The sequence below is a fragment of the Octopus bimaculoides genome, chromosome 2, assembly GCF_001194135.2.
Source record: "Octopus bimaculoides isolate UCB-OBI-ISO-001 chromosome 2, ASM119413v2, whole genome shotgun sequence".
In the NCBI taxonomy this organism is placed as follows: domain Eukaryota; kingdom Metazoa; phylum Mollusca; class Cephalopoda; order Octopoda; family Octopodidae; genus Octopus; species Octopus bimaculoides.
The window spans coordinates 75,681,508-75,692,800 of NC_068982.1; the positions used below are offsets into that span (position 1 = coordinate 75,681,508).

At 36.2% G+C, this 11,293-nt stretch overlaps 1 protein-coding gene across 7 annotated transcripts in view; it reads right to left on the minus strand.

Moving 5' to 3' along the window:
* LOC106874645 (citron Rho-interacting kinase) overlaps positions 1-11,293 on the minus strand; it is a 284,276-nt gene that overhangs the window by 125,298 nt on the left and 147,685 nt on the right. For all 7 annotated transcript variants that reach the window (XM_052978350.1, XM_052978339.1, XM_052978352.1 and 4 more), the window contains exon 7: positions 7,061-7,270. In XM_052978350.1, the coding sequence (XP_052834310.1) occupies positions 7,061-7,270 (210 nt within the window). The remainder of the gene's footprint in view (positions 1-7,060; positions 7,271-11,293) is intronic.

Here is an 11,293-nt window from a genome sequence, read left to right on the forward strand (position 1 = left end):
ATATATATATATATATATAGTGGAAGCTACTCATTATAATCATAGATAATGCTATTGAATAGTTTTTGCTATCTAAACAGCTCTACAATAAGTGGCTCCCACTGTGACTGTATAAACATATTCTCTCTCTTTCTCCCTCTCTCATACACACACATGCATAGCTCTCTTGACTGCTAGAAATTTTATATGCTTTCTACATGAGAATGAGCAAATACAGTTTCTTTACAGGAATGTTCTCCCCAACTCTCACTCTCTGTCTATGAGTCGGTATAGCAATTTCTGTGCGTGTGTATTATTTCTTCAATCACTCTATATCTACCCCTCCTCTCTCTTTTGAGCTTCAACTGAAAATTTCATTTAGGTGTCTCCTGTACATGACATATTATTCATCATTTTCTCAACAAGATCCCAATGAAGCAACTACTATGTTTCAGCAAGCAAAACCATTATCTGTCTCTTTATTATGATGTGTCTCTTTTGACAGTTACAAATTGTATATATTCTATGATGGGACAATATGAAACTGTAACTCATCACAGGAATGGATGCTAACACCCTCTGGTCACAAGCTGTGTCTTCACAAATTTGATTCCCCATGACTTAAACTAATCTTGATAATGATGAGACTTTATGTCATCTTGCTAACTAATCCACCTACTTAATGTGCAGAGCTTCTTTCTGTCAGCTCTCTCCTATCTAGTATTATCTAGTATTATGTAAAGAGCTTTGTTCCAACTAAATGATCCAAATTCTAAAGCAAACAGGTGGTTAAACACCTTATGATGTACACCTCAAAGGAGATATGGACTCTGCAAGCTGCTGGCAGGGCAATCTAAAATTCTGCATTGAAAAGATGTGGGACCTGCTAGTTGCAGTTATAAAAGCATTAATTTTACATTAAAAAATGATAAAATGTACAGAGTGAGGGCTCCTCAGCTCTGACAGATAACCTCTCTAATATAGGCAGCACAATAAATTGCACTCAATCCTTGTGTAACAAAATATGTTAAAAGCAAAGCAGTCAGATCAATGAAAAGGCTAACATAGACAATGCTAGTAAAGCACATGACATATGGTAGTGGAGTATCCAAGTTGGATCCTAAAACCGTGTGTAAGAATCCTTTGACCATCAAGAAAACTGTATCAATTCTCTGCTTTCCAAATGTTAAACAACCAAACAACATAACCAGAAACTTTCCTTTTCCTGTCTGGGGCAAAGCCTTAGGGCTAGTATCATCAATGCTGTCAAGATGAAAGATAAATCTGGAGAAATTGTAAAATGCTGAAGTAGAGATGGGTAAATGTGTGTTGTATTTAAGAGGCAAGATAGAAGGCAACCTTAGCTAGACACCTCAGAAGCAAGGTACACAGGTACAAATCTTCTGAGTAGGTAACAATGCTGGTGATTGTGGAAAAGAAATGAATTAACTAACTGAAAAAGTCAGATTATGTGGCAAAATAATGAGGTTTAGGCAGATTTTTGATAAGATGACACCAACAGTAATCTTTGTAAATGTGTCAATATCAAGACTGATTGATTTACAAAATCGTTTCTATGATAATAGACAACAGTGATCTTGTTATCATGGCTAGTAACTTTAATGGACATGTTAGGTAACATCACGATGGTTGTTACAATGTACATGATACATAGAATGAAGGGTTCTGTGACACAGATGACTCAAGGAAACAAGCTAGCCACCTGATTGCCTAACATTCATGAGAGAAGGCAGGATTATTCCAAACGGACTTAAGAGAGGGACTAATTACTGAAACTGACGCTTATTATATTAGTTGTAATGGCCATTAAAGATATGAAGGCCCTTTCATTAGCTCACATGACATAATTTTATCAGTGAAGATAAAAACACTGTCAAATATTTCACATGCTTAAAACTGCCAATAAATGAATTAAACTAAAGATGTTCATCATAGTATTTAATGCATTCAACACAGGAACCTTCATCACAGTGCTTCAGTATTTCCTCTGCCTGTTCTCAAGGAAAAATCTTTTCCTCAAGATATGATACATTTTCACTCTATACAAAAAAAAAAAAAATAGGAACAATGTTAACAAGTACCAAGTCATCTTCCTTGGTTTCAAAACACCCTGCCAATGATATTCTTGGAAGAATTCTTGAAGAATAGTCTTTACTTATTTTGATTTACCAGTAAAATAACTTCTTAACCACACGGAGAAGGTTGAAGAGATAAGTTCATTTGACAATCACATGACTTTTTGAGTTCAGTCCCACTGCATAGTAACTTATGCAAGTGTTTTCTATTAACACACTGAGTCAACCAATGCTCTGTAAGTGAATTGAGGAAACAAAAACTGGTGCAAATGTGTTTGTTGATATTTTGTTTGACACTGAGTGAAGTAGTGCTGATGTCGATATTCTTTGTTGCTGTGCAATTGAAGACTTGTGGAATATAAAAATCCTTACCCCCACCCAAAAAAAATAAACAGGTGAAAATCGGCAACAGGAACAGCATCCAAATGTAAAATCCTGTCACAAAATCAATTCTTACCCAAGCCATACTTGCTTGGAAAAATGAGCATAGAACAAATGACAAATAATGATAAATGAAAGATGTCTATTGAAAATCAGGAGCTTTAGAACTCATTCACAACAAAAGTGCTATGTTTTGGAAATCTTGGTCTAGATAAATATGATGAAGAAAGCAGCAATTTGCAAAAGATAACAGCTGAGTATATTTACTAACGACCATAACATGAGCAGATTTCCACAATACATCAGTTAAGTAAACTGTCCGACTTTTGTGTACATAGCTGAAATTCAATTGGTAACTTCATCCATCAAAGCTTGTTAAAGTAATTCTTTATAGAGGCGGGAAGGTTGAAGGGTTTAGGGTCTAATAAAAGAATTCAGAGAAAGACAAAATAAAAATAATGAATGTATAAGTGAAAGAAGATGATATGAAAATAGGAAACTATGTGAGAAATCAAGAGAAAGAGCGAGAGAAAGAACATGCAACAGATACATAGATGTCTATCTCTGAGAGAGGAAGAGAGGATATCTGTGAGAAGGAAAGACTGGTAATGAGGAGAGAGAAAGAAAAGATGGGCATGAGAATGAGACTGGATGTGAGGGAGAGATTGGGAAGAGAAGGACATATCATCATCATTTAAAATCCATGTTCTATGTTGGCATTGGTTAAACACATACTATTGTTTGTTATGTCAAGTTATATGTAAAATCAATTTAACATCAAACTAAAGGATTACGCAATACCTTTTAGTTGACTGCATGTTTATTAAACTCTTATGCAAAAACAGGTCAATAGTGACTTTAAACTTTCAGTTTCCATGTCTATAACAGCCATTGGTATCAGATGTAGTGTGCAAGAGAGAAGACTGCTGGTTTGGTCATATGATGCATATAGATGAGGACAGCTGCATAAAGTACCAATCATAAAATGTGGACAGAAGCTGTGGAAGTGGGATATCCAGGGAAATACAGGAGTAAGTGGTGAAAAATGACCTCCAGATGTTGAGCTTCACTCAACTGAGATAATTTGATGATTTGCTGTGCTTGAGAATGTTGTTTATGTCTATGCCCCTGCACACAATCTGTCCCTGATGAATCTCTCCCTCACAACTCATCTTCCAAACTCCTTCTCCCCCACCCATGTTCACAACTCACTGCATTCCTCTCCCAACTTTCTCCTACTGTTTTTGCACTCATGAATTTACCTGTCCGCTCATCCAGTCCAATCCTCTGTATCCCGTAACTAATATTCACCTCCCTGTAATTTGAGTTTACATCCCGACACATCTTCACCACCACCATCCTCTCTTTATCCTCACTTTTCCAACTGGAGTAGCCATGTATTTCCTCTGCAGAATGACAACTATTCTTGTCCTACTGTCATATTTAACCCTCTAGCATTTAAACTGGCCATATCTGACCAAAATATTCTACCTGTTTTATGTTCAAACTAGCCAGATCTAAGCTCTCTCACCTACCCTACAATGTCATTGTAAAATAAATAATTACATCAAAATCTTGAAGCTACAAGATAATACAGGATTAATTCATAACAATGTGAATAAATAAGCATAGCATTTGACAGAGTAATCTGAATGCTAAAGTGTTAATCTCATCATCCAACACAAAGTCACATTCCTCAATATTACTCCTTGCTTCAATTGAAGAGTTTTATCTTGCAAGTTACTTGGTGACCACACTGTTGCTGGTGCCACATAAAAAACACCCGGAACACTCTATAAAGAGATTGGCATTAGGAAGGCAACTATAGAAACCGTGTCAAAGAACAGAGTAGAGATTACCACAGTCTACTGGTTCAGCAGACCACGTCAAACTGTCCAACCCATATCAGCATGGAAAACAGCATGCCATGACTGTCTATATGAGACATGTTTGTTCTTTTCAGTTTTTATTTCTTTCCTTACCTGCCTTTTCCATAAAAGAGCATATGCTTGACACTTCTAATTTTCCTGAGTTTAAACCTAATACATCCAGTTTGTTTGCATTTTCTTCATCTTGTTTTTGTGAGTTTTTTTTTGTACCACACACACACACACATATCATTAAAGAGATAAACAAAATTGGGGGTGGCCATCTCAGCAGTACTTCATGCAGAGGTCTGACTAGTAAAGTGTTTGTTCAATAACAATGTAAAGGCTACACAAATACTGATATACATCAGCCATTTATTATATGAGCACTCCACGGATTCAAGGTATGTTTATTAAATAGGTATATAATAATCCTCAAAGAGTGAGTGACAATAATTTTTAATTAAGGAATAGAGAAGTCAAATTAATGTTCCATATGTTTAGGTGAATGACTGCCATTTATTATGCAACATTTTAGAATAAATTTGGAGCCCATTCACATTCTTCAGATATTTTAAGTTGTGTGTGTGTGCACAGGCGCAGGTTTGGACATTAGAAGAGAAAGAGATTGGGAATGTCCACTCAATGTAGAGTGGGGAAAAATATGTGAGGCGTTTTCCTATGCTCTAATGATTCTGTCAGCTTGCTGCCTTAAGGAGCATGGGGAAGATGATCTTGAGAATTGCTCACAGAAGTAGTTGAAGACATTAACAACATTTTCTACTATAGGCACAAAGCCTGACAATCTGGAGGAGGGGTGGTCTGATTGCATTGATCTCATTATCCTATTAGTACTTATATTATCAACCCCAAAAGGATGAATGGTAAAGTTGATCTTGGTAGCACTTGAACACAAAATGTAAAACAGGAAACGTTGCTAAGCATTTTGTCCAGTGTGTCAAATTTTGACACAAGGCCAGTGATTTTACAGTAAGGGCTTAGTTGATTACATCAACCACAGTACTTGACGGGTACTCTATTTGATCAATCCCAAAAAGATGAAAGGCACAATAAAACTGTCAGCTCACTGCCTTAAAACCAACAGTAGCAACAACAACAACATCACCAACCCCACGTACTGTGAGAGTATTCAGTAAAGATACTGGAAGGCAGTTTAGGGTAGATAAATGAGCAATGCTAATTAAGAAGAGGCTGGAAGGTAAACTCTGATAGCATAACATTGCCACAAGACAACATCATTACATCACTGTGGAAAAATGAGGGATAGAAATACCTAGGAGTGCTGCAAGACGATAGAATAATGAAAAGAGAAATGAGAAAGTCACTAAAGAGTACAAGAGGAGAATTAGGAAGGTGCTGAAACAAAATTAAATGGAGGTAAGATTATTAAAGCCATAAATACATGGGGTATGCCAGTATTAAAATACTCTGGTCTCTTTCTGAAATGGACAAAAAGTCAAGCTACAAAAAATGGATAGAAGAACAAAAGGAACAGAACAAACAAATGGAAAGAAGGGGAATCACATGGCCAATTCATTCAACGAGCCGAGAATGAAAAAGAATGCTGGCTCTGATTGACAGATGGGAACTTGAAAGAGACTGAAATGTTGATTTTAGTAATTCAAGAATAAGCCATTAGAACAATATGATAAAGGCAAAGATCAATAAAACTCAGTCAGACAGCAAATGTAGAATCAGCAGGAAAAGAGATGAAAGTATTAATCACCTTTCAAGTGAGTGCAGCATACTTGCACAAAAGCTCAGAATTGATTGTGTAGGCAAAAGAGTGCGTTGGAATGTTAGCTGAGTATGTGGCTTCAAAAACATGATATGAACACTTTTCTGATATAGAAAATGAAGATTACAGGATCTTGTGAGACCTCTCTATAAAGACTGACCTTACTATTGAACCAAAAAGACTAGATATGATTATAGAGGACAAAAACAATATAAGATCATAGATTTTGAAATTCCTTTTGATAGTCAGTATCAAAGAAACTGGAAAACTTGAAAAATATCAGGATTAAGCCAGTGAACTAAGGAGACAGTGGAAGTCCAAGACAACACTTAATCTTGTGGGAATTAGTGCAATTGGCACAACACCCAAAATGCTACCTAAAAGACTGAAAAAGATTGGAATTGAAACATGCATTGTTGACCTGCAGGTAAGTACCATCCTATATCCTGCAAGAATCCTAAGGAAGATTCTTGAGATTTGAGGAAACTTGTCACCAAACCTCAAAACCTGCTAACTAAATTAGCATGCACTAGAAGAACAACAACAACAATCCTTTCTACTAAAGGCACAAGGCCTGAAGTTTTATACCAGTACATAACTGATACTTATTTCATTGGCCCCAAAAGGATAAAAAGTGAAGTTGACTTTGGCAGAACTTGAACTCCGAACATAAAGACGGATGACATGCTACTAAGCATTTTGCCTGGAGTACTAATGATTCCATCAGCTTGCTGTCTTAATAATAATTAAAATAATAATAATAATAATAAAGCAGACCCATGAAAAGAAATAAAAAGGTTCACCTTCCTCTACAAAAAAGAAATGGAAACCTCAAAATGAAATAACAAACATAGAACAGCAACACAAGTGGTGTATTATTAGATATGTCAGTGTGAGTACACTATGATTACAAGTTGTGATGTAGACTTCTATGTATGAAAAAGAGTTGTGACAATTTAAGAAAATTATTCCATTACCTGGTAATTCATAATTTTGTTGTAGGTCACAGATTTTGAATTATCGCTGCTGGAGAATGGAGTGACGCCATAAAGCATTTCATAGCCGCACACTCCCAATGACCACCAGTCTACCTCAACACTGTATCGCTGCACACTACTAGCTGTGTTCATCTTTAGTAGTTCTGGTGCAACATAATCAGGAGTACCAACTGGTATGTGTGAAGACACCTACAATCAAATATGAAGGGGAAAAGATTAAAAAAACAAACAAAAACAAATCAAATTTCCAATTATATTAAGTAAAAGTCAACACCATTGGTACTTTAGTAATTACTGACTGTCAACCGTTATATTATCATCAACCCTTGGATTTCACTGTCTCAAGTCCTAAGCCTCAAAGGGATGGTTATGTAGTTTCTGTTGTGTATGAGTGACTGATATAACCTTTCCTCTCAGCAGGACACCAGTCTCTTGCAGAGTCACTCATCTGCTGCTTAGTGAACTGGAGCAATATGAAATGAAGTGTTTTACTCAAGAATATAACACATCACTTGGTTCAGGAATTGAAACCATGATCTTGTAATCATGAGTGAAACACCCTAACCACTAGGCCATAAGCCTTCACCTAACTTTTTACCAATATGTAAATGAACTGTAAGCTTAATATAATCATCATCATCTGCACCATACCCAATACCACTATCGTGTCAGTGTCTGCTTTTCCATGCTTGCATGCATTAGGTGGAATTTGTTGAAGCAGATTTTCTACACCCAAATACTTTTATAGTCTTCAGCCTTCAGCTGTTTCCAAGCAAGATAATATTTCTCCATGACCAGACATGCTTCCACAGAAAATTGGAAATGAACACCACCACTTGTATGACAGTAATGCTTGTTTACAACTACAATGTGATGTCAAGACAAGGGTACACACACACACACACACATATATGCAAATGGGCTTCTTCCAATTTACATCAACCAATTTCACCCACTCAGCTTTTGGTTAGCCAATGGCTATAGTACAGCCTGCGACAACCTGATGTCTTCTACTATTGAACCCAAGACAACATGGTTATAAGCAAGTTTCTAAATCACACAGCCATAACTGAATGTAAACTGATGTTGATGATGATATATGTATCCATAAAATATATTTATAGAAAGGTTAAGGATTTTTATCTTTTCATAAATTTAAAAATTTAATATTAAAAAATTATAACACTCAACAGTTAGAGGACGAAGGATTTCAGTTTAAAGAAAAAGGCAAATTTTTGGATATTAGAAAACAAATAATGAAAGTTTTTTTTCAATTATATTCCAAATAATGATTACATTTAGTCTCAGGTGGTTTTATATTGATGTTTGTTTGTGTAATGGCACCATATTTCATTTGTTCATTTAGTATTATTATTACTATTATTATTATTATGTCACATCTTTATTAGCTTTATTGTTTGATATCACATTCTATTAACTTTAAAATTGGAATTTTCTTCTTTTATCTTATTTTTATTTCTTTTTATTTGAAAACTATAACGGATTGAATTTTTTTGAACTCAGATATTGCCATCACTCTGCAACTTGAAAAGGCATTCACGAAATAAATCATTTTAAAGAAAAACTAAAAATAAAAAAATTAAAAGTATCTAGATTAAATCTTGACTGGTTAACTGAGAGAACAAACAAACGTTACTGAGATTAATGTAAGCTATCAGTAGTGGGTGTTCTTGTTAATATCGGCATAAATTTTTAGATTATATACACAGATGTTATAGGTATTCCCAGCAGATATATTTATAAATGTACATAAATATTTTGCTATCCAAGGCAGGAGAGTTTGGCTTTCTCTTATCAGTCACATTTATCATGCTGCATCTAAAATGCTAGATATTAACAACCAGTAAAATGTGCATTTGTTTAGCTCTATTTATATAAGAAATTGACAGTAATCATTTAGATGGTAGGTGTAAAATTCACAAGAGATAATAACAACAACAACAACAAGCATAAGGTTTCTGACTTAGCTCAAGGCCAACAAATTTGAGAAGTGGGGTTAATCGATAGAATCGATTCCAGAATTTGACAGGTACTATATTTTATTGACCACTCTAAAAGGATGAAATTGACCATGGTGGAGTTTGAGCTCAGAGTGTATGAAGCTGAAAGAAATACTGCAAAGCAATTTTTCTGATACTCTAATGGTTCTGCCAGCTCATCAAGAATAATGATTTCAAATTTTGCTACAAGGCTAGCAATTCTGGGGGAGGGGGTAAGTTGATTACATTAACCCCCCAGTGTTCATATGGTCATCATCATCATTTAATGTCTGTTGTTCATACTGGCATAGGTTGGATGGTTTGACCGGGCTGGCATGCTGCACAAGACTCCAGTCTGATTTGGCATGGTTTTCTACAGCTGGATGCTCTTACTAATGCCAACCACTCTGAGAGTGTAATGGGTGCTTTTACGTGCCACTGACACAGGTGCCATTTGTGTGACACTGGGGTGCTTTTTATGTTCCACTGCTATCTGTAATGACTGTGATTTTGCTTGGCTTGATGGGTCTTCTTCTCAAGCACGACAATGCCAAAGGTCTCAGTCATTGCCTCCATGGTACTTATTTTTATTGACCCCAAAAGGATGAAAGGCAAAGTCGACCACAGCGGAATTTGAACTCAGAACATAAAGACAGATGAAATGCCACTAAACATTTTGCCTGCTGTGCTAACAATTCTGCCACCTTCAATATTAACCCTTTCTACTATAAGAAGGCCTGAAATTTTGGGAGTAAGGGATTAATCAATTACATCAACCCTTGTATTTCACTGATGCTTATTTTATCTACCCCAAAAGGATGAAAAGAAAAGTCAACCTCAGCAAAATTTGAACCCAGAATGTAAAGTTGGAACAAATGTTGCAAAGCATTTTATTCAATGCACTAACAATTCTGCCAGACCACTTAATTATTTCAGATTTTGGCACAAGGCTAGCAATTTTAGGGGCCACTTGAATATATTGACCCCAGCACTTGACTGGTGCTTTCTTTTATTGACCTTGAAAGTAGACCTCAGTGGAATTCAAACTCAGAACATAATGTGCTAGCACAAGAAGGATAGTTTGACAGGATCCAATGAGCTCTAATGTCTGTTTTGGCATGATTTCTATAGCTCGGTGTCTTTCCTAATGCCAACTCTATCAAATTAACTCACAAGGCTTTGGTTGATCCATGGCTATAGTAGAAGACAATTGCCCAAGGTACCATATTGTAAACTGAACTCAAAACCATGTGGTTGGGAAGTATTATCCACCTTATCATCATCATCATTTAACATCTGCCTTCCATAATGGCATGGGTTGGATGGTTTGATAGGAGCGAGTCAAGTAGAAGACTACACCAGGCTACTACTGTCTGTTTTGGCATGGTTTTTACAGCTGGATTCCTTCTTAACATCTAACATAAAAGTATTTAAAAACATGAAATGAATCCTAATGTATTTAGGGTGACAGTGTGTGTATTTCTAACTGCATAGAATCCAAGTTTAGTTTAAATTTTATCAATAATCATTGAGTGGTTGGCGTTAGGAAGGGCATCCAGTTGTAGAAACTCTGCCAAATCAGATTGGAGCCTAGTGTAGCCATCTGGTTCACCAGTCCTCAGTCAAATCATCCAACCCATGCTAGCATGGAAAGTGGACGTTTCATGATGATGATGATGAAATTGTTGGTGCTCGTATGGCAGGCACTAGTGTGATGAAAACAACCGAAATGTTTGGTATATCAAGAAGTACTGTCTTGAAAGTAATGACAGCCTTTGAGAAAGAGGGAAAAACCTCCTCGTTGAAACAAAACTCCGGAAGAAAACCAAAACTTTCAGGTAAGAACCGTCGGACTCTTACACAAATCGTTAGAAAGGATCACAAAAGTACAGCTCCCAAAATTACTGCAGAGCTTAATGATCACCTCAAGAATCCACTTTCCACAAAAACTGTTCGCTGGGAGCTGCACAAAGCCAGATTTCATGGGAGGGCTGCAATCAGAAAACCACTACTTTCAAAAACAAATGTTGCAAAGTAAAAACCTACAGAATTGGTCCCTAGAGTACTGGAAGAATGTTATTTTCTTGGACGAGTCATGCTTTACCTTATTTCCAACCACCGGCTGAGTATACATGTGGAGACAGCCAAAAGAAGCATTTGAACCAGATTGCCTTCTTCCAACTGTTAAACTTGGAGAAGGATCTGTGATGAT